Source organism: Acomys minous (assembly GCF_964271855.1).
Source record: "Acomys minous genome assembly, chromosome: 8".
NCBI classification, from domain to species: Eukaryota; Metazoa; Chordata; class Mammalia; order Rodentia; family Muridae; genus Acomys; species Acomys minous.
The window spans coordinates 126208075-126235233 of NC_140489.1; the positions used below are offsets into that span (position 1 = coordinate 126208075).

Genomic DNA, 27159 nt, shown 5'->3' on the forward strand with positions numbered 1-27159 from the left:
AGAAAATAGTTTACAGAGGCAGTGGTGTGGCTGTTTGGTGGAGGTGTAAGTCTGAGGTGATCCACCTTTTTTTCTAGCCAGCGACTTTGGACTATTTCTGTCAGATGATGACCCCAAAAAAGGTATATGGCTAGAGGCTGGGAAAGCCCTGGACTACTACATGCTCCGAAATGGGGTGAGTATCTCCCATCAGTGACCACCCCCATCTTCGACCACTATCTCACTACCTGCTAACCCATACTGGTCTCTGCCCATCTTCCTCTTCCTCTTTTGCCCTAGTTCCTTCCCTAACCCTGGGCTTTGCACACGCCAGGCCAGCACACTCCCTGCATACCCATGTGGCTTTCCCTGTCAGGCAGTCAAAACACACCCTCCTTTTGGATGAGCCACCGTAGCCTTCCATTCAGTCATCTCCTTCCTTCTCCTTGGCTGTGTAAAGTGAACTAGTTGGAATAGGTGCCAACCATCTCTCCCTGCTCCAACAGGACACCATGGAGTACAGAAAAAAACAGAGACCCCTGAAGATCCGCATGTTAGATGGAACCGTGAAGACGATCATGGTGGACGACTCCAAGACGGTCACTGACATGCTCATGACTATCTGTGCCCGAATTGGTAAGGGGTCTTGGTAGGGCAAAGGCCTGGCCCGGGAGGTCCCGACTCTGTCAGAAGGCTTTTGTGATTGAGGAGCTCACCAAGCCATCCCCATCCCCTAGGCATTACCAACCATGATGAATATTCACTGGTTCGAGAGCTGATGGAGGAAAAGAAGGACGAGGGGACAGGGACCCTAAGAAAAGACAAGACTCTGTTGCGAGATGAAAAGAAGATGGAAAAACTAAAGCAGAAACTGCACACAGATGACGAGTGTAAGCAGAAGTAGAAGGGTCCTTGGACGCGTAGAAGAGATGAGGGCAGCCATTTATTTCCTGTTTACCCCAAGTCATGGAGTGATGAGGAAGGGCAGGTGGTGAAGAAGTGAAAACCCAGACACTAGGCAGCAAGGAGCCCTGTGGGGTTGGTGCCAAGGGTACTCTGTGTTCCAGTGAACTGGCTGGACCATGGGCGGACACTGAGGGAACAGGGAGTGGAAGAACATGAGACGCTGCTGCTGCGGAGAAAGTTCTTCTACTCAGACCAGAATGTGGATTCCCGGGACCCTGTGCAGCTGAACCTCCTTTATGTGCAGGTATGGGAAGAGTTGGCTGGGGGTGGGGGACAGGGCAGGGTCTACAGGGATAGCCCAGCATCCGTAGGGCAGGGCAGAGACTACAGGGATAGCCCTGCATCCATAGGGCAGAGCAGGGTCTACAGGGATAGCCCTGCATCCATAGGGCAGAGCAGGGTCTACAGGGATAGCCCTGCATCCGTAGGGCAGAGCAGAGACTACAGGGATAGCCCTGCATCCGTAGGGCAGGGCAGAGACTACAGGGATAGCCCAGCATCCGTAGGGCAGGGCAGAGACTACAGGGATAGCCCTGCATCCATAGGGCAGAGCAGGGTCTACAGGGATAGCCCAGCATCTGTAGGGCAGGGCAGAGACTACAGGGATAGCCCTGCATCCATAGGGCAGAGCAGAGACTACAGGGATAGCCCTGCATCCATAGGGCAGAGCAGAGACTACAGGGATAGCCCTGCATCCGTAGGGCAGGGCAGGGTCTACAGGGATAGCCCTGCATCCGTAGGGCAGAGCAGAGACTACAAGGATAGCCCTGCATCCATAGGGCAGGGCAGGGTCTACAGGGATAGCCCTGCATCCGTAGGGCAGAGCAGAGACTACAAGGATAGCTCTGCATCTGTACATTTGTTCCCTCCGTGTTCTCCAGGCACGAGATGACATCCTGAATGGCTCCCACCCTGTCTCCTTTGACAAGGCCTGTGAGTTTGCAGGCTTCCAATGCCAGATCCAGTTTGGACCTCACAGTGAGCAGAAGCACAAGCCTGGCTTCCTTGAGTAAGTGACCCACACCTACACCCTGTCAATGGCTTGGGGCCCCCTACCATGTGACCCAGATAGCCTGTCTGTACCCCAAGCCTTTTCCCCCCATTTCCTCTTCCAAGGTATGAAGATTTGACACCCAGAGGTCACCCCCCTTTCAGCCGCCTTTTTCTCCTACTGGCCCCTCAGTGTGTGAATGTTCAGTCCTCTGCCCTTTGCCCTGTAGCTTGTTTTTGATTGTTTGATTGTTTTAGAGTCTCTAAAGAGTTTGCTATATTAGCCAAAGTAAAATAGGACATTTTTCTTGTGGGGAACTTTAGATTAAAAGGTTCCCCAGATCTCATTCACTGGTATTTCTCAGGATCCAAAGACTTTAGCAAGCCTTTCTTAGGTTCCTAAGTGCATGGTCATCCCTCTAGGGAGCGTCCTCTCTTCTCGGCTCCCTTTCTTTCTTAGAAAACTAAGCCTGCTGCTGCAGTTTCCTCTGCCCCCTCCTCACAGAAGGCACAGAGCACTCCGGAGCTCTCGTATGAGCCAGTGCAGACCAATTCCCTCAGTCCTCCTCAGAGATGATGCTGTCCTAGTCATCTCAGACCTCTAGGCCCACACGCATGGCCCTCAGGCCCCTGGTGCTGTCACCACATGCTGACCCTCCCTTTTCTGGTATAGCCTGAAGGACTTCCTGCCCAAGGAGTATGTGAAGCAGAAGGGAGAGCGTAAGATCTTCCAGGTGAATGGGGGAGGGGAAGTGTCTGGGAACCTGGGAGCTTGGCTGCTGAGTGGCCCACCACCTCCTCTCCGTCTCTGCTCACCTCACTTCTGCCCTCCAAGCTGTCCTCCCGTCTGTCTTATGCAAGGCAAGCAGAAGGTTTGGGTCTCAGTGGCAGCTCGTCAGCAGTTTTGCTGTGGGATTTCCCCTTTGGGTTTTGCATTTAGTTTGAGACAAGGTCTCTCATTTCAGGCCTAGGCTGGCCTCAGACTCACAGCAGTCCTTTTACCTCAGCCTTCTGAAATTGGGGTTGTGGGTATTCCTTACCATGCCTGGCTCAACTCAGTGGTTCCTTGCCTCTAATGTGGAGTAATGGTGCCTGCATTGTGGAAGCCAGATAGGAGTGTCTGGGGCTATTACACCTGAAACTACTATGAAATGTAATCTTTGTCCATCTGTAGCGTGTCATCCCCACTCTGAATACGCAGCCCCAAGCACCTCTTTGAACTTTGATGGTCCCAGATCCTCCTCCTCCTTAACTCCCTTGTCCTGTCTCCAGAACGCCTCCGAGTTTCTTAGCCATATTTCTTATGTTGCTGCTTCTGCGCCTTAGCCAGCCCACATCACACCTCCTCATCTTGCCTTCCTAACCCTTCTGTGTGCCCGTAATACTCTGTCGTTGCAGCTAACATCCCAGCTTGACTCCTTCACTGCAACACTGTCCCCAGGTTGCTAACTTTCCCTGTTCCCTGCTTGAAGGCACACAAGAACTGTGGGCCGATGAGTGAGATTGAGGCCAAGGTGCGCTACGTGAAGCTGGCCCGTTCCCTCAAGACTTACGGCGTCTCCTTCTTCCTAGTCAAGGTGGGTTCTGACCCTCTTACTTCCTTCTGTGTGTCTAACTCTTGTCCTTTCCTGTCTCCCTGAATTCCTCTGACGCAGCCTCATCTTTCCTAGCAGTTCCCAAGAATGTCCCTCTTAGGCTTGTCCTGTCAGTCAGCCCTCCATTACCGCCACGTCCTCTGTAACACCAACTCCACTTCTGTCTCACAGGAAAAGATGAAGGGGAAGAATAAACTAGTGCCCAGGCTGTTGGGCATCACCAAGGAGTGTGTGATGCGTGTGGATGAGAAGACCAAGGAGGTGATCCAGGAGTGGAGCCTCACCAACATCAAACGCTGGGCTGCCTCGCCCAAGAGCTTTACTCTGGTGGGTGCTGGGATTCCAGTGGGAAAGGGCTTTGGGATTGTCCAAGAGGAGCAAGTACAGGGGTCTTTGAAGGGTGGGGTGCAGTGAGCATGGCTCTGGAGAAAAGAACCAAGTATGTGAGAAGCGGAGGCTAGAGTGGGTAGAGGAGCTCCAGCAGGTGGATGGTGTGTGAGTGGAACGGGTGATGTGCATGCTTCTTAAACTCAGCGGAGGCTTGGAGACGGAGCTGCTACCTTCCTATTGCTGTGATAAAGCAGCACGGCCAAAGAGCCCGTAAAAGGAAGGGTTTGTGTGGGCTCATGATTCTAGCAGGATGAAAGCCCATCCCCCATCACAGTGGGGCAGGTGTGGCCTTCACATGCCTGAGATGGGGGTGGGGGGTGGGGGAGTGGCATCTCATTCAAACCACCACAGGGGAGTGTATCCTCAGTGATAAGGCTTTTGCCTAGCATACCAAAGATGGGGGTTCAACTCCAGTGCCACAAAATAAGTACAAAAAGAACTTTTGGTTTGTTTTATTTGTTTTCGGTTTTTGAGTCTTTTTTTTTTTTTTTCCTCCAAGACAGGGTCTCTGTGTTAGCTTTGGCTATCCTGGACTCGCTTTGTAAACTAGGCTGGCCTCAAACTCACAGTGATCCATCTGCCTCTGCTTCTGCCTCCCGAGTACTGGGATTAAAGGCGTGTGCCACCACACTCAGTCCGATTTTTTTTTTCTTTTTAAAGAAAAGCAAGTGGGGGCTGGAGAGATGGCTCAGACGTTAAGAGCACTGGCTGTTCTTCCAAAGGCCCTGAGTTAAATTCCCAGCAACCACGTGGTGACTCACAACCATCTATAATGAGATCTGGTTCCCTCTTCAGGCAGGCAGGCACAGACGCAAGCAGAACATGTATAAATAATAAATAAATAAATATTTTTTAAAAAAAGAAAAAGAAAAACAAGTTGGGCATAGTCACCCATACAGTCCCAGCACTTAGGGTGCAGCAGGGAGGACTGCTGTGAATTTGAGGCTAGGCTTGAGTAAGTGGCGAGTAGCAGACCATCCAGTGCTATTCAGTCTCAAAAGGAGAAAAACGGAAAGCAAGCTGGCAGAACGTAGTCTAGCCAGCAGGCAGAAGTTGTATGGACGTAAGGAAAAGCTGCAGAAGGACAAGCCCCCCCTGTTCCAGCAGCTCTTGCCCTCGGCCTTACAGTTCCGAGGTTATGAATTGACAACTGAGTGCCAGATGGTGGCAATAGAAACGGCAGATGCTGGTTTTCTGCTTTCCTTCCCTTTGCCAACCTCCAGGACACTCATGTAACAAACATGCTGATGTTCTCCCAGTTGTATCCTCTGGGGAGGAGTAAAGAAAGCTTCTGTTTGTTTTGTATTGTTTTTGGTTTGTTTGTTAGTTTTTGAAACAGGATTTCTCTGTGTAGCCTTGGCCGTCCTGGACTTGCGTTGTAGACCAGGCTGGCCTCGAATTCACAGTGACCAGCCTGCCTCTGCCTCCTGAGTGCTGGGATTAAAGGCATGTGCATGTGTGTATGAAACTGTAGCAGAAAGGCCACTGCTCAAGCAAAGTATCCCCTCTAAAGAGGCAGATACAAAAGTTAGTGGGCCAGCTTCCTGAGGGCTGCGGCATAGATGTTACCTACATCAGGGGACTTCGAGTCTCTCCTGCCCATTTCCACCCTGGGTGGGTCCTTGTCCCCTGCTCAGCTCCCACCTTGTCACTGTAGGACTTTGGAGACTACCAGGATGGCTACTACTCAGTGCAGACGACTGAGGGCGAGCAGATCGCACAGCTCATTGCCGGCTACATTGACATCATCCTTAAAAAGGTGCGTGCTCCCAGTCTGAGCACTCCTTGGCCTCCAAGCCAGCCCTCTAGAAACAGGACCCAAGTTCTAAAAAATGGCTGACTGCCTCCTACTTAACTGCCTCGACTCTTCTTCCATTTTTCTTCTTACAGAAAAAAAGCAAGGACCACTTTGGGCTGGAGGGAGAAGAAGAATCTACTATGTTGGAGGACTCTGTGTCTCCTAAAAAGTAGGAAGGGAGTTGGCTGATGCCACTCCTTGAGTAGGGAAAGGAAGGATTGACTGTAGGGAGTCACTGGGTGGTGGACATCCTTAGAATGGTTCTTTACTTTCTCTTCTTTTATAAAGATGTGCTTTATTTTTAATTGTGTAGGTGAAGTCAGGTGCTTTCAGGCCAGAACAGGGTATTGGGTTCCTGGAACTGGATTTCCTTGTCCTCTAGAACAGTGGTTGTGAGCTGTCAGACTTGGGTTCTAGGACTAAGCTGGTCCTTGTGAGAGCAGCAGGTGCTCTTAACTACTGAGCCTTTTCTCCAGCCCGTGGGTCTTTGACTAGGCTCAGGCTATATGACCTTATGAACCTTTGATCAGCAGCTCTCTCCTGACCTGTGGGTATCGCATATCATGTGCCCTATATATCAGATGTTTACATTACGACTCATAACAGTACCAGCGTGACAGTTAGGAGGTAGTAGTGACTAACTTTATGGCTGGGGTCACCACGCACGAGGAGCCATGTTGAAGGCTCCCGGCACTAGGCAGGTTGAGAAGCCCTGCCCTAGGCCCTAGACCTGCTGAGGTTGTGGGTGCTCACCCTGTCACCAGGTCCACGGTCCTGCAGCAGCAGTATAACCGAGTGGGGAAGGTGGAGCACGGCTCCGTGGCTCTGCCCGCCATCATGCGCTCCGGGGCCTCTGGGCCTGAGAACTTCCAAGTGGGCAGCATGCCACCTGCCCAGCAACAGATTACCAGTGGCCAGATGCACCGAGGACACATGCCGCCCTTGGTAAGAGTGCTGCCGCCTCTGCCGTGGCGCCCGGGTCCCTCTCCCAAGTGTCATGACCGAGCAGTCTTTGGTCCTTCCCCCTAGCCTCTGGCTTTATCTGTGCTCCTTCTTCTAAATTCCAGTTTCAGTTACTCTTCCCCTTATCTTTTAGACTTCAGCCCAGCAGGCGCTCACTGGAACCATTAACTCCAGCATGCAGGCTGTGCAGGCCGCCCAGGCTACTCTGGATGACTTCGATACTCTGCCCCCTCTTGGCCAGGATGCTGTGAGTATGGGATAGAGATGAAACCAAGTGATTTCAAACTGAGACTAAGGAACAGAGAGGGATAATTAAGCTAGAGCAGACCTAAGGTTTTGCCTTCTTCCCTCAGGCCTCCAAAGCTTGGCGTAAGAACAAGATGGACGAATCAAAGCATGAGATCCACTCCCAGGTGGACGCCATCACAGCTGGCACTGCCTCCGTGGTGAACCTGACAGCAGGTAGGCTGGACGTGAAGGGGCTGGGAGAGTGAGTGTGTACAAGCATAGTGTGCAGACCACTCCGCGTGTGACTGCCTGAGCTCACTGTGCAAGGCTGTGTGCATATACACTCTGAAGTGCACACACACGGCTAACTGCATTGCTGCCTCCCCTACCCCACCCCCACCCCCGCCATCCTAGCTCGGTTCTTCCTCCACTTCCTGTTCTCAGGAGACCCTGCGGAGACAGACTATACTGCGGTGGGCTGTGCAGTCACCACGATCTCCTCCAACCTGACGGAGATGTCCCGTGGGGTGAAGTTGTTGGCTGCCCTGCTGGAGGATGAAGGCGGCAGTGGCCGGCCCCTCCTGCAGGCAGCAAAGGGCCTTGCAGGGGCCGTGTCAGAGCTGCTCCGTAGCGCTCAGCCAGCCAGTGCTGAGGTCAGGGCCCACAAGGTTGGGGTGAGGGTGGAGGAAGTGTGACCTGGGAGCTCGTGAGACCTGCAGGCACATGGCCAGGCATCAGCAGCTTCTGACAGGAGTCCCCTCTCCACAGCCCCGTCAGAACCTGCTGCAGGCAGCTGGGAACGTGGGCCAGGCCAGTGGGGAGCTGCTGCAGCAAATCGGGGAAAGTGACACTGACCCCCACTTCCAGGTTGGTGATGTACCCAGCTCCCAGAACCTCCACTGCTAGGAGGTAATCTCTGATTTGAAATCCAGATCTTAATCCCTCTTTCTGTGAATTAGCCTGCCCAAACCAGCCTGATCCTGTTTCCAGGGATGATACTGAGATTTCTAGTCTCTTGGGGGTGAGAATTCAGAACCCCTAAATGCACATATAATGTCCTAGTTCACTTTGGCCTCATGATGATGATCTTAGCCCTGATTTCTCTGTACATAGTCATGGCCCCAGCTTTGAGCTGTCTCAGACACCCCCTGCCACACTGATGATGATGTCATAGTCATGGCCCCAGCTTTGAGCTGTCTCAGACACCCTCTGCCACACTGACGGTGCTGTTCCTCTAGCTGCCCCTCCCCCTACCCTAGGCAAGTTGCCACAGCTGACTTTCCATCCTGGATTTCCCATGCAGATGTGTGTACCCAGAGGGGCTGGGGCTCGAACTCCCCCCGAATCCCCTACGGTAACGGCCTCTGGCCTGGGCCTTCCCAGCTTGGTCCTCTCTGAGCCGCATACACTCGCTTTCACACCTCTCCCTCAGCCTTCTAGGGGACAGACATGATGAGAGATGGGGCAGCCTAGCCTGGCAGGGTTGGAGAAGGGAGATCAGATAGGGTAGGACAGGGCCTTGCTCAAAAGACTGCAGGTTGACTCCTTGCATGGAGACAATGAATCGCCCATCCCATGTACCGCCCACTCCTTCCTCCCCGTCAGTGTCCGAGTGTATCCGCCTCATGCGTCTCTCCCTTGGTGTAGACTTTCTCTTTGGTGAGGGTATGTTCTCGGTGAGGGTCTCTCCTTCTGGGTGCTCAAGGCAGAGGGTGTTGGGGTAGGTTCTGAATGCTTCTGCATATACTGTCCTCTGATTGGAGTCCATGGGAATAATGAAGCCGCTTACGCCTGTGAGAAGCATCCATGGACCCTAAGCTCAGGCTCAGATCTTGCTGGCCACTTTTTCTCTCACAGGATGTTCTAATGCAACTAGCAAAGGCAGTGGCGAGTGCCGCAGCTGCTCTGGTCCTCAAGGCCAAGAGTGTAGCCCAGCGCACAGAAGATTCAGGGCTTCAGACCCAGGTTATTGCTGCGGCTACACAGTGTGCCCTGTCCACTTCCCAACTGGTGGCCTGTACCAAGGTGAGCCCAGATTTGCTGTGTCCTGTGCCTCTGGCTAGTACCATCACACATTCACACATCTCATTTCCTCTCTGACTCATGGGGCCTCCTCATCTCGCCCAGTGACTGTTGTGAAGACACAAACACCCCGTTGCATGGCTTCTTTCTCCTGCCCACATGTCTGCAATTCTGTTCCCCTATAGGTGGTAGCACCTACAATTAGCTCACCTGTCTGCCAAGAACAGCTGGTAGAGGCAGGGCGACTGGTGGCCAAGGCTGTGGAGGGCTGTGTGTCTGCCTCCCAAGCAGCTACAGAAGATGGACAGCTGCTGAGAGGGGTGGGAGCAGCAGCCACCGCCGTCACCCAGGCCCTCAACGAGCTGCTGCAGCACGTAAAGGCCCACGCCACAGGGGCTGGGCCCGCTGGCAGATACGACCAAGCCACAGACACCATCCTCACTGTCACTGAGAATATCTTCAGCTCTATGGGTGATGCTGGTAAGAGCACTCACCTCCGGGGAGACAAAAGACCCGCGTGCTTACCCCAAGCCCGCCAGACATTGCCTTACAGACCCAGACACCCCACCTCTGAGGATCAGCACGGTGGCCTTGTAGCTGTGTAACTGTGGCTCATTGTTGAGTCTGGAGCCTCCTCTTCCGCATTGGTAAAGCAGCAGTAGTAGCCTTGTTCTGTCTTCCTTGGGGCGTTTAAAGAAGATACCAAGTTATACACAATGATAGGTGGCAAGTTGCTTGGTTAAGAGCTAGTCATGAAAACACGGAAGAAGAGGGGGAAAGTAGCCTTCTCCACTTTAACCTTCCTGTCTCTTCATCTCAAAATACGTTTACTAGAAATGCCAGCTGGAAACTGCCCCTCCTCCCATGAGAATTCACTGCAAGATCTGTTCTCCAAGATCTTAACCCAGAAAACTGGAGCTCCGAATCTCCTGAGGCCTTTGCCAGTCTCCTCTCTGTCCCCGAAAGCCCCACTGCATTGTTGGCCCCGCTCCCCCTCCTTCCATCCTCTTTCTTACTTGAGGGTATCCTGTGTTCTAGGGGAGATGGTGCGACAGGCCCGCATCCTGGCCCAAGCCACCTCGGACCTGGTCAATGCCATCAAGGCCGATGCCGAAGGGGAGAGTGACCTGGAGAACTCCCGGAAGCTCCTGAGCGCTGCCAAGATCCTTGCTGACGCCACCGCCAAGATGGTGGAGGCCGCCAAGGTACCGACCCTGCGTGGGTCCTTGAAGGGATGTAGAGAGGTCCAGGTGGGACCTGTCTGCTGAGAAGACCCAAGGAAAGCAGGAAATAGGAGAGAGGAGGTCAGGAAGCCCCAGCTCCCAGCCTGCAGGTGGGCCACTAACCAGGCTCCCAGGCCTGGGCCTCCCAGTGCACTCCGACTGTACATGTCCTTACACTGTCTTCCTTCATGGTGAAGGTCTGCTGTTCCCACGTTTCTTGTGTTGCTACCATATCTACTTGGGGTCTTGTCTTGGTTGCCTGTGAAGGCAGGTAGCCTTTTGCTGCTGTTGTTTTTCAGTTCCAGGGGTCTCCACCAGCCGTATAGAACAAGATAACATTAGGCACTGGCACACAAGGTTCTAAAGACCATCATGGTGCCCCAAAGGTCCCTGGGCTTTGCAGCTGCTGCAAATTCCCGAGATCCCTTCTCCAGAGAAAGCCGTCCTCTTCCCAGGCCACCCTGCTCACCCTAGGCTATATAGAACTCTGAGGCTTCTGTAGGGAGAACAGCAAGAAAGCAAGCACAGTTCCACTAAAGGACTCACATCCTAGTGGAAATTAAGTACCCTGGGGCCCCTACTCCACACCCACCCAACCCCGCTGTCCTTCCTGAAACAGTTCTCAGTTCTTAGCAGTTATTGCCTCCGTGCAGGTAATTCAAAATTAGGTCAGAAAAACAGGTGAGCCTTAAACTGGATTTAGAGGGGTCAAACAAGACTGTTTTGAGTTTAAGTGGTTGTGTTTGATGACTGTCTCTCCTCTCAGGGAGCAGCCGCCCACCCTGACAGTGAGGAGCAGCAGCAGCGACTGCGGGAAGCAGCTGAGGGCCTTCGCATGGCCACCAACGCGGCTGCGCAGAACGCCATCAAGAAGAAGTTGGTGCAGCGCCTGGAGGTGAGGCCGGGCAGTCTGGGCTGGGCAGAGGTGGGGGGCAGTGCCTGGAGGTGAGGCCAGGCAGTCTGGGCTGGCTGGAGGCGGGGAGGGGGGGGCAGCGTCTGGAGGGCAGTCTGGGCTGGGCAGAGGTGGGGAGGGGGGAATAAAAGCTGAGATGCAGTGAGAGGATTGAGCAGGAGTGGATGGGTAAAGTCAGTGTTTTCTTAGGGTGTAATGTGGGCTAGGTAGGCCAAGGCCTGGGAATACCTGGTCTTCTCATTACTCTGTCCTCCCAGCATGCAGCCAAACAAGCTGCAGCCTCTGCTACGCAGACCATCGCTGCAGCCCAGCACGCAGCCTCTGCCCCCAAGGCCTCTGCGGGCCCCCAGCCCCTACTGGTGCAGAGCTGTAAGGTAAGGCTCCAAGGGGTATGTGGGAGTACAGAGGGCAGAGAAGAGATGTGGTACTCTCCTTATTTCCAGAACATGGTACTCAATGGTGTTTTGACCTACAGGCCGTGGCAGAGCAGATTCCATTGCTGGTGCAGGGGGTCCGAGGAAGCCAAGCTCAACCTGACAGCCCTAGTGCTCAGCTCGCCCTCATTGCTGCCAGCCAGAGCTTCCTGCAGGCAAGACCCTCCCCATGTTCCCGTGACCTTACATCTTCCACGATCTGAAGATCTGCTAGTAGCTAAGGCCAAACCCCAGTGCTTGCTACAACCTGGCCAGTGTCTGTCGGAAGGCTGGAGGGAGGGCCATGCACCTCATTTGCATATCTGTTCTCCAACAGCCAGGTGGGAAGATGGTGGCAGCCGCAAAAGCCTCAGTGCCAACGATTCAGGACCAGGCTTCCGCAATGCAGCTGAGTCAGTGTGCAAAGAACCTGGGCACTGCTCTGGCAGAGCTCCGCACCGCTGCCCAGAAGGTATGGGAGCTGTGTTTTGCTATGGAAGCTAAGGCTCTGCGTGTAGACTCCTGGGAGAGCGTGCACAGTGTGGTGTCTAAGAGGGAGGGTATAACCTGAGGCCCGGGTACGTAACCCCTGCTGCTCACTGCCACAGGCCCAGGAGGCGTGCGGACCTCTGGAGATGGACTCTGCACTGAGTGTCGTACAGAATCTAGAGAAAGACCTGCAGGAAGTAAAGGCAGCAGCTCGGGACGGCAAGCTTAAACCCCTGCCTGGGGAAACAGTGAGTAGTCTTCCACCACGCCCTCACTCAAGCCTGGATGGCTGCTCAACTCTGCTGTAGAACCCTCACCTACACTGCCAGCCAGCCCCAAGAGCCTCCTCCAATGCCCTCTTGCTTCTTCCTCCTCCTCCTCCTCCTGAGCCTTCACCCCCTTATCTGCAGATGGAGAAGTGTGCCCAAGATCTTGGCAACAGCACCAAAGCTGTGAGCTCTGCTATCGCCAAACTGCTGGGGGAGGTTGCCCAGGGCAACGAGAACTATGCAGGTATGGGGGAGGGGAGGGCTAGGAATAGGGTACGTGATGGGGGTGTGGAGAAAGGGGGGCTTGTTAGAGGGTAGGGCTGACGGAGCAAACCCCTCTTCTCTCTGTGTCCTCAGGTATTGCAGCTCGAGACGTGGCAAGTGGACTGCGGTCACTCGCCCAGGCTGCTCGGGGCGTAGCTGCGCTGACGTCAGATCCTGCAGTGCAGGCCATTGTGCTTGACACAGCCAGTGATGTTCTGGACAAGGCCAGCAGCCTCATTGAGGAGGCAAAGAAAGCAGCTGGCCATCCAGGGGACCCAGAGAGCCAGCAGAGGCTTGCTCAGGTCAGGTGTTGGGAAGGGACTTGTGCCCACCCCACCCCTCGCTTAGATCCCACCTAGCAGGACAGACACACTTCCCATCCTCAGGTCTGCTGGTGGACATTAGACTTAGGCACAAACCTGGCTAACCCTGACCGCAGCGTGTTAAGCTTCAAAAGTTCCTTTCTTTGTTGAGTTTCAGGGGCAGGACAGCGGTCATCTCCTAGGTCCCAGTGTGAAGCGAAGGCTCTCCCAAACTATTCCCTTTGGCAACCCTGTTCCTTTCCTACTTCAGGTGGCTAAAGCAGTGACCCAGGCGCTAAACCGCTGTGTCAGCTGCCTGCCTGGCCAAAGAGACGTGGATAATGCCCTAAGAGCAGTTGGAGATGCCAGCAAGCGACTCCTGAGTGACTCGGTAGGAGGAACAGGCATGCCTGGCACGGGAGAACTTTCTGTCTCTTCTCTATGGACCCTGCCTCCCCAGATCTGTCCCCTTTCATATCCTCAGGTTTGGTGCCCACCTTCCTGGCCTGCCTCTCCCAGCCTCTCCTCATGCCCACTCACCTGTCTGACTTCCCTCTGACCCTGCAGCTTCCTCCCAGCACTGGGACGTTTCAAGAAGCTCAGAGCCGGTTGAATGAAGCTGCTGCTGGATTAAATCAGGCAGCCACAGAGTTGGTGCAGGCCTCCCGGGGAACTCCTCAGGACCTGGCTCGGGCCTCCGGTCGATTTGGACAGGACTTCAGCACCTTCCTGGAAGCTGGTGTGGAGATGGCAGGACAGGCCCCGGTACGAAAAGGCAGAGGATGCAATTGAGAGCACAGTGGGGAGCGTGGGGTAGTCAGAGGTTGCGTCTGCTCCTGGCTCCCTCCCCTGCAGTCTAACAGAATTGAGTATTAGAAAAGAAGTTCATTTTAGAGACAGATATGACAGGATAATATACACCTTCCCCTTTAACAGAGCCAGGAGGACCGCGCCCAGGTGGTGTCCAACTTGAAGGGCATCTCCATGTCTTCAAGCAAACTTCTTCTGGCTGCTAAGGCCCTGTCCACGGACCCTGCCGCCCCCACCCTCAAGAGTCAGCTAGCTGCAGCTGCTCGGTAAGCAGGAGCTGGGGAGCCTGGCCGCAGAGGACACATCTCGTGAGGCTTGCAGTAGCAAAGCAAAAGAAAACTTGCAGTCCCACGCACACGGGACTCACGGAAGATGGCCTACTCACTCTGTTCTACACTCCTCCCCCAAACCAGGGCAGTGACAGACAGCATCAACCAGCTCATCACCATGTGCACCCAGCAGGCACCTGGCCAGAAGGAGTGTGACAATGCGCTTCGGGAGCTAGAGGTGAGCTGTTAGCATGAGGACGGGCTGAGGAGCTGGGGCTGAGGGCCAGTCTCCAATTTCGTGTCACTTTCCCCTACATAGACGGTCCGAGAACTCCTGGAGAACCCCGTCCAGCCCATTAACGACATGTCTTACTTCGGTTGTTTGGACAGTGTCATGGAGAACTCAAAGGTTAGTGGGATGGGGAGCTCCAGAGGCAGGGACAGGAAAGACTTAGCACGGACACGCTGGTGTCAGTAGACATGGTCACAACCTCCTGACACCCTCTCTTCCCTAGGTCCTAGGTGAGGCCATGACTGGCATCTCCCAAAATGCCAAGAATGGAAATCTGCCAGAGTTCGGAGACGCCATTGCAACAGCCTCCAAGGCTCTCTGTGGCTTCACTGAGGCAGCTGCACAGGTGCGTCCCCTAAGATGGACTCTGCAACAACTCCTGCTCGCCATGCCCTTTCTCGCCTTCAAGGGTATAAGTCAGGACACTAGTGTGAAATCTGGGTCCCCCGTAGGGGAGGGAGGCGGTCATCAGAAGTTGCTGAACACCACCAGTCCAGGTTGCTGTGACCCTGATCTGAGGACACTGACCAGCTGTGAGGCCTTTTTAGTGGTGCTGGGATTGAACTAGATTCTTGTGGCCTGTTAGGCTGGCACTGCACCACTGAGCACACTCCCCACCCAGGGGAAGCATGCTTGTAAGTTACAGGGGAGGGAGGGTCAGGTGCACGGTCTCCTTTAACCCTAGCACTGTGCAGAGGCAGGGTATCTCTGTGTTTGAGGCCCAAAAATTCAAAAACAAAAACTTCCTGGGAATTCCTTTCCAGATGCTGCTTTTCCTAAAAGACTACCATTCTCCCTCACCCATCTCCCTATGCCCTGTTATCCTGGTTCCTGGGTACCCTGCTCTAAGTGGCTTGACTTTGTTTTGTTTTGGGTTTGTTTGTTTGTTTGTTTTTGTTGTTGTTTTCTTTAAAATTTTTTTATTTTATGCTCTCTTTTGTACTCTATGTCTGTCTGTCTGTCTCTCTCTCTTTCTCTGTCTCTCCCTCTTCTTGCATGGCAGCCAACTGCTCTCAATGAACCTGCATTTATATACTTTTTAAAAATGTATTTTATGTGTATGCGTGTTTGTATGTCTGTTTACCATGTGGGTGCCTGGTGCCTGCAGAGATGAGAAGATCCGCTAGAGCAAGTTGTGGTTGAGTCACCATGTGGGTGCTGAGAGTCAAACCCAGGTCTTCTGCAGGAACAAGTGCTCTCAGCATGCCCCAGGCATGACTTTAAAGTCTTCCTGGTGTTCGTTGTTGTTCTTGGTTTTGTTTTGTTTTGTTTTCTTATTTTGGGGGAAACATACAAAAGAAAAAACAAAGCTAGCCTGTGTTGATTTAAGAACAAATTAAATATGTCTTCCCATTATAAAAATGGTAAATGCCATAACCATCCATTGCCAAAGCTCTTATTGTTCTAGAATTGTCTTTTATTTCTTTCCTCTTTTTGAGCAGGATAGTTCTTTGCGGGCCTCAAACTCACTACGTAGAGTAGGCTAGCCTTAAACATGCATACACTCCTCCTGCCTCTGTGTCTGCGTGTGCCTTTCAAATATTTATACTGCTACTTAACAGTGTGCTATACTTTGGACTTTTCATTCTGTGATCTGGCACAAACTTGTAAACTGAAACGAAGTCTAATAAGAACAGTTCTTATTTTCCTATGTACCCCAGGCGAGCTTTGCCATTCACACTCACCGGCTTTTCTCCTAGGTGCTGGCATCACAGGCCAGCACTGCCGTACCCAGCCCATCTCTTTGTAGCCTTCTGAAATGTTTGCATCAGTTTAACAGAATGAACACTTGCCTTAAGCAGGGCAACTCTGGTTTGTTGTTACTGCTTCTGTGCACACAGAACTCAGGAAGCCTGTTCTACACTAACCCCGCTCCCCTCCGCCACTGTTCTGTCTCCCCAGGCTGCATATCTGGTGGGTGTCTCTGACCCCAACAGCCAAGCTGGACAGCAAGGACTGGTGGAACCCACCCAGTTTGCCCGTGCAAACCAGGCGATTCAGATGGCCTGTCAGAGTTTGGGGGAGCCTGGCTGTACCCAGGCCCAGGTAATGCAGGAGAACAGGTACCACAGGCAAGGCTGAGAAAGGATGGAGAGGCTCTGGGAGGAAGAGGGAGAGGAGGCACCTGTGAGGGAGGAGGAGGAGGCGCAGTCCCACCATCCACACAGCGCTTGTTGACTGTCTCCTGCCACGTCCTGGCACTACGGTCACAACTTAGACATATCTAAGCTCTTTCTCTCACTTGCCCCATTTTGATATTTCTGTGTTACTGTATTTATTGTCCGTTTCTCCCACCCCTAAATCCAGTTCATCCTTGAGCATCCTTTCTCCCACATCTCGACTCTGTACAGACTGCGAGGGCACCATCCTCCACCCTCCAACTCTGATGTGGCTCCCCTTAGGTTTGCATTCTTCCTTCCACTCTTGTCACAGCTTTTCCATGTCTGTCTCCTCAGGTGTTATCTGCAGCCACTATTGTGGCGAAGCACACTTCTGCGCTGTGTAACAGCTGTCGCCTAGCTTCTGCCCGGACCGCCAACCCTACTGCCAAGCGCCAGTTTGTACAGTCAGCCAAGGAGGTGGCCAACAGTACAGCCAACCTCGTCAAGACCATCAAGGTTTCAAGTGTTTGAGTTTTCAGGTTCCCTGACCCATCCCACCATCTCTGCCTGAGCCTCCTGGTCGTTCGCTGGGGTCTCTTGCTGGAGCCCCCTGTGCTTGCCTGTCCAGACAAGCAAGCAGTCCTCGAGCCCGTGCCGGTGGCCTGGGTTTCACTCTTTGTCTGCCCACCACGTCCTGAGGCTCCCTGTTCACTTCCAGGCACTAGATGGGGCCTTCACAGAGGAGAACCGTGCCCAGTGCCGGGCAGCTACAGCCCCTCTGCTGGAAGCTGTGGATAATCTGAGCGCATTTGCATCCAACCCTGAATTCTCCAGCGTCCCTGCCCAGATCAGCCCTGAGGTGAGGCAGTGTGACTGAGAACTGAGGAGCCACTTCATCTGTGTGAGCGTAAGTCATGAGACTTGACTTCCGCCCCCTCTCTCCTCAGGGCCGAGCCGCCATGGAGCCTATTGTAATCTCTGCTAAAACAATGCTAGAGAGTGCCGGGGGGCTCATCCAGACAGCTCGGGCTCTGGCAGTCAACCCCCGTGACCCCCCACGCTGGTCAGTGCTGGCTGGCCACTCTCGCACTGTCTCAGATTCCATCAAGAAGCTGATTACAAGCATGAGGTACTGAGGGGTCTATATTCCAGATTTGGGGGATGGGATGAGGTAATAGCCTTTAAGGAGATGTCTTTACGTGGAAACTGTGCTCTGTCTGCAGAGACAAAGCCCCGGGGCAGTTAGAGTGTGAGACGGCCATTGCAGCGCTGAACAGCTGCCTACGTGACCTTGACCAGGCTTCTCTTGCTGCTGTCAGCCAGCAGCTCGCTCCTCGTGAGGGGATCTCTCAGGAGGTGAGGAGAGATGTGTTCAAGCATGGAGATGGCCGGGCGTGGTGGCACACACCTTCAATCCCAGCAGAGGCAGGCAGATGTTTGTGAGTTCGAGGCCAGCCTGGTCTACACAGTAAGTCCAGGACAGCCAAGGCTACACACAGAAACCTTGTCTCAAAAAACAAACAAAAAATCAAAAAGGAATGGAGATGTCAGGCTCAGAGAAGAGAGTATAGGGGGAGAAATTCCTATACATATGTCAAGGGCTGGGGAATGCTGGGGCTGGGTAAGGAGTCACATATGGAAGGAAGCCTGGGGGCTGGGCTGGAGCTCAGGGGTACAGTGCATGCTAAGCACACACAAAACCTCGGTTCCATCCCCGGTACCGCGCACATACACAGCTGGAAGGAAGAGTGGGGTTCTGTGCACCAGAGGGCTGAGTTGCACTTCCTCCCCAGGCTTTGCACACTCAGATGCTCACTGCAGTCCAGGAAATTTCTCATCTCATTGAGCCACTGGCCACTGCTGCCCGGGCCGAAGCCTCCCAGCTGGGACACAAGGTACTTGAGGAGTCACGTGGGGAGTCTGAGGGGACAGGTTTAAGAGAACACCTGACTCTAACCCCAGCTTCCTGCTTCAGGTGTCCCAGATGGCTCAGTACTTTGAACCACTCACCCTGGCTGCAGTGGGTGCTGCTTCGAAGACCCTGAGCCACCCGCAGCAGATGGCACTTCTGGACCAGACGAAAACATTGGCCGAGTCTGCCTTGCAGTTGCTGTACACTGCCAAGGAGGCTGGTGGTAACCCCAAGGTAGTGAAGGGGCCCAGGACGGGTGATTGCTAGTACGAGCCGGAAGAGCAGGAGCTACAGGCTTTCCTCACTTGTGCATCCCCATAGCAAGCAGCACACACCCAGGAGGCCCTGGAGGAGGCTGTGCAGATGATGACAGAGGCTGTGGAGGACTTAACAACAACGCTCAACGAAGCAGCCAGTGCTGCAGGAGTCGTCGGTGGCATGGTGGACTCCATCACGCAGGCCATCAACCAGGTGAGGGCCAGGGTACCTGTGGGCAGAGGCTGCCCTGGGCTAGGGACTTGGGGCACAGCAGCGGTGGCCCTGACAGTTCCTCTTTGGCTCATCCTCCTCCCTCAGCTAGATGAAGGACCTATGGGTGAACCAGAAGGTTCGTTCGTAGATTACCAGACAACCATGGTGAGGACAGCCAAGGCCATTGCTGTCACTGTTCAAGAGATGGTAAGTTCGGGACATGAGAGGACTGCCCTCAGAGAGTTGGCCTGCTCAGAACACCACTTCTTCCCTCATCACTAGGTAACGAAGTCAAACACCAGCCCCGAGGAGCTGGGCCCCCTTGCCAACCAGCTGACCAGTGACTATGGCCGACTGGCCTCGCAAGCCAAGCCTGCAGCTGTGGCTGCTGAAAATGAAGAGGTAAACATGGAGGCCACTCTGCCTCCTCAGGAGCTTCCAGCTCATGCCTTTGTTCCCATGGCGGCTTCCAGGGCTACCCTACACTCCAGCCTCCAGCCTGTCAGGTGAAGGACAGCACACCTTCAAGGCCACTGCATAAAGAGTGAGCCGGGCTGTATAGACATGACAGAGGGACAGACAGCTCAGGATCCGCAGGCTTCTGCTTCTCTGGCCTCTGCCAACCCTGTGAGACCTCCACTGGGCTGAGAGTCACTTCCCTCCTTACTACTTCCTTGTTGCCGATTCATGGCGCTCATCCTTGCCTAAGCTCTTGGCTTTTCTTTCCAAGAGTATGAGTAACTGGATCTTAGCAGGACACACCAAATCCCCAAGCCCTCCATAAGCCCACACAGGCTGGATCATAAGCCGCAACTCTGACTCAAATAACCAAGCCTAAGCGTGCCTTCCCTCCTCCCCTGGTGCGTCCCTCCTCCCCTGGTGCCTCCCTCCTCCCCTGGTGCCTTCCCTCCTCCCCTGGTGCCTTCCCTCTTCCTCTGATGCCTTCCCTCCTCCCCTGGTGCCTTCCCTCCTCCCCTGGTGCCTTCTCTCCTCCCCTGGTGCCTCCCTCCTCCCCTGGTGCCTTCCCTCCTTCCCTGGTGCCTCCCTCCTCCCCTGGTGCCTTCCCTCCTCCCCTGGTGCCTCCCTCCTCCCCTGGTGCCTTCCCTCTTCCTCTGATGCCTTCCCTCCTCCCCTGGTGCCTGACCAGGCCTCACCATGTGGTGCCTCTCACTATTTTCCATGTGTAGGAGGTGACTCCTGCTTTAAGAAACCAAAAGAGTCTGCGCTGGGAGCCTTTTCTTACAACTCCATTAGTCTGTGGTGTATGCTTCTTTTTAAAGATTTTTTGTTTATTATTATCAGTGTGTGTGTGTGTGTGTGTGCAATGTGTGTGAGTGCGGATGTGCACATGTCACAGTGCACATTTGAAGGTCAAATGACAACTTTGCAGAATCAATTCTCTCCTTCCACCGTGACTCTGAGCAATCTAACTCAGGTGATCAGGCTCACACAAGTGTTTTACCCACTGACTGAGCCATCCCACTGGTCCAGTTTTTTGTGCGTCCTCAAAGCTTCCTCTAGATACAGTGGAGGTCCCTGAGCACTCTTTTTTGTTTGTTTATTTGTTTGTTTGTTTGAGGCGGGGTTTCTCTGTGTAGCCTTATAAAATCACCAATGTTCCCTCTGCTCTTCACAGATAGGTGCCCATATCAAGCACCGAGTACAGGAGTTGGGCCATGGCTGTTCTGCTCTGGTCACTAAGGCAGGTGCCCTGCAGTGTAGCCCCAGTGATGTCTACACCAAGAAGGAGCTCATAGAGTGTGCCCGGAGAGTATCCGAGAAGGTAACTGCTGACCTAGGGTGGGGGGTGGGGTTGTGTGTCTTTCCCAACTCTGGGTACCTCCCCACTCTGTCTCTGTTGTTCTCTGTAATCACCTTGCGCCATATAACTTTGCCTCCAGGTCTCCCATGTCTTGGCTGCACTCCAGGCTGGGAATCGCGGTACCCAGGCCTGCATCACAGCAGCCAGTGCTGTGTCTGGCATCATTGCTGACCTTGACACCACCATCATGTTTGCTACTGCTGGCACACTCAACCGTGAGGGCGCTGAGACTTTTGCTGACCACCGGTGAGGAGGGAACTGGCCAGAGGGAGGCAGGTTGGCATGGGCCAGCGAGTTGGGACCCTGAGGAAAGCTGACCAGGCTGGGGCCTCCCCAGGGAGGGTATCTTAAAGACAGCAAAGGTTCTTGTGGAGGACACCAAGGTCCTAGTGCAGAACGCAGCTGGGAGCCAGGAGAGGTTGGCACAAGCTGCCCAGTCCTCAGTGGCCACCATCACCCGTCTCGCTGATGTAGTCAAGCTTGGTGCAGCCAGCCTGGGAGCCGAAGACCCAGAAACTCAGGTATCTACCTAGCATCCCTGATTCTGTCCAAAGCCTCAACTTCCTGTTGCCCTTCCCCAGCTCACAAGCCAGGCCCCTCTTCCCACACAGGTGGTGCTGATCAACGCAGTAAAGGACGTAGCCAAGGCCTTGGGAGACCTCATCAGTGCAACGAAGGCCGCGGCAGGCAAAGTTGGGGATGACCCTGCCGTGTGGCAGCTCAAGAACTCTGCCAAGGTTGGAGGCAGCGAGGAGCAGCAGAGGGGATGGCTGCTGCACTTCCTCCAGCTCTGACCATGATCTCTACCCCCATTCCACTGCTGCCCTCAGGTGATGGTGACCAATGTGACATCATTGCTCAAGACAGTGAAGGCTGTGGAAGATGAGGCCACCAAAGGCACTCGGGCCCTAGAGGCCACCACAGAGCACATAAGGCAGGAACTGGCGGTGAGCACAAGCCCAGGGCAGTGGGTGACTAGACTGATGGGACCTCGCCTGCATTCCTCCACACAGTGCTTGCTCATTACCAAACTTCCCACATGACCTCCCACCGTGCCTCTGCTGAGCTGCACCCTGGCCAAGAGGCACGGCTTAGTTTCCAGACACAATCTCAGTCAGAACCATGACCAGCCCTGCTCTCTGTTAGCCGTGATGTAGGAATAGTTGTAAGGACTTGACCCACAGTAGCTACCCTAGAAAAGCTTTTTGTAGCTCACAGAATCAGCTAAGCAGGGCTCATAGGGACTCACAGAGACTGAGCCAACAGTCAGGAGCCTGTGTGGGTCTGACTTGGGTCCTTTATGTGTATGTTAAGAGTTGTGCAGCAGGCTAGAAAGCAGGCTGTCTTGACTCCTTGACCTACTCTTGGCACCCCTTTCCTCTTTGTGGGTTGCCTCCCCCAGCCTTAATGTGAGGGCATATGCCCAGTCTTACTGCAACTTGATATCTCTGGGAGGCCCACCCCCCCACCCCCCACCCCTGGATCTGGGGGCGGGGAGGGGAGGTGTGGAGGAGGGAGGGGAACTTCGGTTGAGATGTAATGAATGAGAGAAGAGTGGAAAAGGTGGGGGGAGCTTTTTGAACACATGGATTTGTGGCCTAAATCACATGACTGTTGTCTTCCAGTCTTGGACACTGTAAAAATCTTTTTTTCCCCAACAGGTCTTCTGTTCCCCAGAGCCACCTGCCAAGACCTCTACCCCTGAAGATTTTATCCGAATGACCAAGGGTATTACTATGGCAACAGCCAAAGCTGTTGCTGCTGGCAACTCCTGCCGACAGGAAGATGTCATTGCCACAGCCAATCTGAGCCGACGTGCGATTGCAGATATGCTTCGGGCTTGCAAGGTAGAAATGCTGCTGGTGAGGTGGTGAGACTACAGGGTTTTGGGAGGCCAGAAGCTCTGAAGCTAACCTGCTGCTCTGGGGACAGGAAGCAGCTTTCCACCCAGAGGTGGCACCTGATGTAAGGCTTCGAGCCCTGCACTATGGCCGGGAATGTGCCAATGGCTACCTGGAGCTGCTGGACCACGTGCTGCTGGTAAGGCGCCGTTGCTCCTTGTTCCCGCCTTTTGCGTGCACAGTCAATTTCCTAAGCTCCTCTCGTCCAGACCTGCCCTACCAACTCTTCCCAAATCCATTCGTTCCACATCTCCTGTCTGTCAGGCCCCACTGTTCTTATGGTCTTTGCTTGTCCTGCTCACCTCTTCTTCTTCCTCTTCTCTTGTCTCCTCCCCCCATCTGACCTTCCCCTAATCCGCCCTTACCATCTCCTCTCACTTGATCATTCTCCTTGCTTGTCAGCCGGTGAGTTCCCAGCCCCACTCTGCACTGTGTGTGCTGCATGGTGCACTGTGTGCTGGAGTAGGTGGAGGTGTTGGAGGGTGTGTGGAGTGCTCTGGTGAGGGTCGGGAGCACGGTCTGCCTGGTGCCACAGATCAGGCTGGAGCCTCGGATCTGACTGTGCTCTCCATCCACAGACCCTTCAGAAGCCAAACCCAGAACTGAAGCAGCAGTTAACTGGACACTCGAAGCGAGTGGCTGGCTCGGTGACTGAGCTCATCCAGGCTGCTGAGGCCATGAAAGGTAAGGTAATGAGAGACAGGGAGGGAAGGTAAACTCTTATCAAGGCAGAGTCTCTGCTTCCTGGTTAAATGGCTCTGAGCTAGCCTGTGCTTCTAGTCCTCAGAGGTGCCAGAACCTGGAGATGCTAAGTAGCCCCTAGTGCTTCTAACCTCCCAACCCTGCCTCAGCCTCCTCCTCCTCCCATCCTCACCCTGCCTCAGCCTCCTCCTCCCGTCCTCACCCTGCCTCAGCCTCCTCCTCCTCCCGTCCTCACCCTGCCTCAGCCTCCTCCTCCTCCCATCCTCACCCTGCCTCAGCCTCCTCCTCCCGTCCTCACCCTGCCTCAGCCTCCTCCTCCTCCCGTCCTCACCCTGCCTCAGCCTCCTCCTCCTCCCGTCCTCACCCTGCCTCAGCCTCCTCCTCCTCCCATCCTCACCCTGCCTCAGCCTCCTCCTCCCGTCCTCACCCTGCCTCAGCCTCCTCCTCCTCCCATCCTCACCCTGCCTCAGCCTCCTCCTCCTCCTATCCTCACCCTGCCTCAGCCTCCTCCTCCTCCCATCCTCACCCTGCCTCAGCCTCCTCCTCCCGTCCTCACCCTGCCTCAGCCTCCTCCTCCCATCCTCACCCTGCCTCAGCCTCCTCCTCCCGTCCTCACCCTGCCTCAGCCTCCTCCTCCTCCCATCCTCACCCTGCCTCAGCCTCCTCCTCCCGTCCTCACCCTGCCTCAGCCTCCTCCTCCCATCCTCACCCTGCCTCAGCCTCCTCCTCCCGTCCTCACCCTGCCTCAGCCTCCTCCTCCTCCCATCCTCACCCTGCCTCAGCCTCCTCCTCCCATCCTCACCCTGCCTCAGCCTCCTCCTCCCCCCATCCTCACCCTGCCTCAGCCTCCTCCTCCTCCCATCCTCACCCTGCCTCAGCCTCCTCCTCCCATCTTCACCCTGCCTCAGCCTCCTCCTCCCATCCTCACCCTGCCTCAGCCTCCTCCTCCTCCCATCCTCACCCTGCCTCAGCCTCCTCCTCCTCCCATCCTCACCCTGCCTCAGCCTCCTCCTCCCATCTTCACCCTGCCTCAGCCTCCTCCTCCCGTCCTCACCCTGCCTCAGCCTCCTCCTCCTCCCATCCTCACCCTGCCTCAGCCTCCTCCTCCCATCCTCACCCTGCCTCAGCCTCCTCCTCCCATCCTCACCCTGCCTCAGCCTCCTCCTCCCATCTTCACCCTGCCTCAGCCTCCTCCTCCCATCCTCACCCTGCCTCAGCCTCCTCCTCCCATCTTCACCCTGCCTCAGCCTCCTCCTCCCATCTTCACCCACAGGAACAGAGTGGGTGGACCCAGAGGACCCAACTGTTATTGCTGAGAACGAGCTCCTAGGAGCTGCAGCTGCCATTGAGGCTGCAGCCAAAAAGCTGGAGCAACTGAAACCCCGGGCCAAACCCAAGGTCAGGGCTGCTCTCTCCCCTTCCACCCCCACGAGAGCAAGAGGTCTCCACCTCTGTCCCCTTTCTCACAGCCTCCCCCGCTCCCTGCCCCACTGTAACCTTCTCTCTACAGGAGGCAGATGAGTCCTTGAACTTTGAGGAGCAAATTCTGGAAGCTGCCAAGTCCATTGCAGCAGCCACCAGTGCACTAGTAAAAGCTGCATCGGCAGCCCAGAGGGAGCTGGTGGCTCAGGGAAAGGTCAGTGTTCACACCAGGGGAGGGAGGCCACCGTGGCCATGGTTTTGTCATCCCATTCAAAACCTCAGCCTCCCAAAAGGCTTTGCGGTCAGGACAGGCTAGGTCTCAGCGGGCTCACTTCTCTTTCCTGTAGGTGGGCGCCATCCCAGCCAATGCACTGGATGACGGGCAGTGGTCCCAGGGCCTCATTTCTGCTGTGAGTGCAGAGCACGCGCTGTGTCTTTCTGGGTTGGGCAGACTTGAGGAAGTTGGAATGGAGCAGAGGCTCACTTTAATCTTAACTCTTTGTCCCCGTTAGGCCCGTATGGTGGCCGCAGCCACCAACAATCTGTGTGAGGCAGCCAACGCAGCTGTCCAGGGCCATGCCAGCCAGGAGAAACTCATCTCCTCAGCCAAGCAGGTAGCTGCCTCCACAGCCCAGCTCCTGGTAGCTTGCAAGGTCAAAGCAGATCAGGACTCTGAGGCAATGAAACGGCTTCAGGTAAGAAACTGACCCACCCACGGTCTCTCTGCTGCACTGCTGCTGATGGAAACACCCGGACAAAAGCAGTTGAAAGGGGGGAGAGTGTGTTTGGCTCACAGTTCTGGGTCACAGACCATCGTTACTGGGAGCTCAGCAGGAACTTGAAGCAGCCAGTTACATTATATTCACAGACAAGATCCATGTACTACTAGGGAAAAGCTAGTGTTGAGCTTTTCCTACTCATAGAATCCAAACTTCCTGCCCAAGGAATAGTGCCACCCATGGTGGACAGGTCTTCCCACATCAGTCAGTATAGTCAAGGTGATTCCCTAGCAATAACCCATAGGCCACCCTAATCCGGACAGTCCTTCGCTGATGCTCCCTTCCCAGGTGGCCCCACAGTGTGTAAAGGTGACAGCTAACACTATCACACCCGAGAGCGTTTGTTTGTGGAGTCAAGGGGCTCTCTGAACTAGAACCCTGAGCTCTCAGGAGTCGCTCTTTGCTCCTTGTGCAGGCTGCTGGCAATGCAGTGAAGAGGGCCTCAGATAACTTGGTAAAGGCGGCCCAGAAGGCTGCAGCTTTTGAAGACCAGGAGAATGAGACAGTGGTGGTGAAGGAGAAAATGGTTGGGGGCATTGCCCAGGTGAGCTATTCAGAGGGACACTGTTGGGAACCCGTGTCTGTTGCCTGTGCTGTCCCACCTGCCCGTGCTAATGCATTTTGCTGAGTTGCTTGGCCCTTACTCCCTCAGATTATCGCAGCACAGGAAGAGATGCTTCGGAAGGAGCGAGAGCTAGAAGAGGCTCGGAAAAAGCTTGCCCAGATCCGGCAGCAGCAGTACAAGTTTTTGCCTTCAGAGCTTCGGGATGAGCAATAAGGACGTCCCTTGTATTTAAAGCAGACCCAGCCCAGAGACTGTGCCTGCTACTACCAAAGCCTCCTGGGCTGTGAGGGCCCAGCCTGCCCAGCCCCAGCACTCCCCAAAGTGCCTGCCAAACCTGGGCCTGGCCCTGCCCAGTCCCACTGCAGCCCTGTCCTCTCTCTGACTCCAAGTGCCTTCGCACCCCTAAGTGCCTACCCCTCCCAGAGTATTAACACCCATCGCTACTGTACCTCAGTTTGAACCTGCCAGGCCCAGCTGCTCCAGCCAGTCCCGGTGCCCACACCAGCTCAACTCACCCCTTTTTGATACTATATCCCCTACCCCGTTACCTATGGAGCTTGAGGTTTGCAAACCCCAAACAGGTCACAGGTCATGCTCCAATAAAGGTCATTCTACCTACAGCTGCAGCCTGGCTTTGTGAGGAGATGGGAGATCTTCCCCAGGGGCATGGGGGAAGGGAGGAGTAAGTTCTTTCACACAGGAGCGCTTTTCCCCTCCTTGTACCCAACAGTTGTGCTATGTGGGAGACGACCTGCAAAGCCACTCTCTGTAAATTTCAAGAGCCTCGAGACAGCAGTTGTCACTGTTCTCTGATTAGCAAGTACACTTTATTCTTTATAATCAGTTAAGAGTATAGAGAGATTTCAGACTCAGACCCTAGCCAAATTCCATTTTTCTTTGTTTTGTTTTGTTGTTTGTTGTTGTTTTCAGACAGAGTTTCTCTGTGTAACAGCATTGACTGTCTTGGACTCACTTTGTAGATAAGGCTGATCTCGAATTCACAGAGATCTGTCTGCCTCTGCCTCCTGAGTGCTGGGATTAAAGGTGTGAGCCTCCATGCCTGGCACTTGCTGCTCTTATAGAGGATATGGGCTCAGTTTCCAACACTCCACATGGTGGCTCACAACTGACTGGTTTCAGTTCCTGGAGATACAATGCCTGCTTCCAGCAACATGCCCCTTCACTTGAATTCACATAGCACATGCACATTAAATAAATAAAGACTAGAATGTGTGTGTGTGTGATCTGTAGGCATGGTGCCTTAAATACCAGCACTCAAGCCAGGTGTGGTGGCGCCTACTTTTAATA

The 27159-nt window shown here is 54.4% G+C and overlaps 1 protein-coding gene across 2 annotated transcripts in view; it reads left to right on the plus strand.

The window, feature by feature from the left end:
• TLN1 (talin 1) overlaps window positions 1–26471 on the plus strand; it is a 32532-nt gene extending 6061 nt beyond the window's left edge. The window contains exons 3-58 of one of the 2 annotated variants that reach the window (XM_084791529.1): window positions 78–175; window positions 486–615; window positions 717–869; window positions 1047–1189; window positions 1827–1954; window positions 2609–2669; window positions 3408–3512; window positions 3702–3857; window positions 5578–5679; window positions 5811–5887; window positions 6483–6663; window positions 6815–6928; window positions 7035–7143; window positions 7354–7562; window positions 7678–7776; window positions 8213–8263; window positions 8767–8934; window positions 9117–9411; window positions 9970–10136; window positions 10921–11049; window positions 11325–11441; window positions 11543–11656; window positions 11818–11952; window positions 12089–12217; window positions 12380–12482; window positions 12596–12804; window positions 13076–13195; window positions 13372–13569; window positions 13741–13880; window positions 14028–14121; window positions 14203–14292; window positions 14399–14521; window positions 16078–16221; window positions 16632–16793; window positions 16996–17136; window positions 17225–17406; window positions 17501–17633; window positions 18071–18172; window positions 18253–18423; window positions 18511–18660; window positions 18766–18867; window positions 18943–19062; window positions 20297–20443; window positions 20562–20728; window positions 20820–21003; window positions 21094–21219; window positions 21313–21429; window positions 22144–22329; window positions 22415–22522; window positions 22962–23067; window positions 24359–24483; window positions 24596–24721; window positions 24855–24917; window positions 25020–25202; window positions 25702–25830; window positions 25939–26471. In XM_084791529.1, the coding sequence (XP_084647655.1) occupies window positions 78–175; window positions 486–615; window positions 717–869; window positions 1047–1189; window positions 1827–1954; window positions 2609–2669; window positions 3408–3512; window positions 3702–3857; window positions 5578–5679; window positions 5811–5887; window positions 6483–6663; window positions 6815–6928; window positions 7035–7143; window positions 7354–7562; window positions 7678–7776; window positions 8213–8263; window positions 8767–8934; window positions 9117–9411; window positions 9970–10136; window positions 10921–11049; window positions 11325–11441; window positions 11543–11656; window positions 11818–11952; window positions 12089–12217; window positions 12380–12482; window positions 12596–12804; window positions 13076–13195; window positions 13372–13569; window positions 13741–13880; window positions 14028–14121; window positions 14203–14292; window positions 14399–14521; window positions 16078–16221; window positions 16632–16793; window positions 16996–17136; window positions 17225–17406; window positions 17501–17633; window positions 18071–18172; window positions 18253–18423; window positions 18511–18660; window positions 18766–18867; window positions 18943–19062; window positions 20297–20443; window positions 20562–20728; window positions 20820–21003; window positions 21094–21219; window positions 21313–21429; window positions 22144–22329; window positions 22415–22522; window positions 22962–23067; window positions 24359–24483; window positions 24596–24721; window positions 24855–24917; window positions 25020–25202; window positions 25702–25830; window positions 25939–26064 (7547 nt within the window). In that variant the 3' untranslated portion in view covers window positions 26065–26471. The remainder of the gene's footprint in view (window positions 1–77; window positions 176–485; window positions 616–716; window positions 870–1046; window positions 1190–1826; window positions 1955–2608; window positions 2670–3407; window positions 3513–3701; window positions 3858–5577; window positions 5680–5810; window positions 5888–6482; window positions 6664–6814; window positions 6929–7034; window positions 7144–7353; window positions 7563–7677; window positions 7777–8212; window positions 8264–8766; window positions 8935–9116; window positions 9412–9969; window positions 10137–10920; window positions 11050–11324; window positions 11442–11542; window positions 11657–11817; window positions 11953–12088; window positions 12218–12379; window positions 12483–12595; window positions 12805–13075; window positions 13196–13371; window positions 13570–13740; window positions 13881–14027; window positions 14122–14202; window positions 14293–14398; window positions 14522–16077; window positions 16222–16631; window positions 16794–16995; window positions 17137–17224; window positions 17407–17500; window positions 17634–18070; window positions 18173–18252; window positions 18424–18510; window positions 18661–18765; window positions 18868–18942; window positions 19063–20296; window positions 20444–20561; window positions 20729–20819; window positions 21004–21093; window positions 21220–21312; window positions 21430–22143; window positions 22330–22414; window positions 22523–22961; window positions 23068–24358; window positions 24484–24595; window positions 24722–24854; window positions 24918–25019; window positions 25203–25701; window positions 25831–25938) is intronic. The other variant, XM_084791530.1, reaches the window with a different exon arrangement.
• Window positions 26472–27159: the final 688 nt, after the last annotated feature.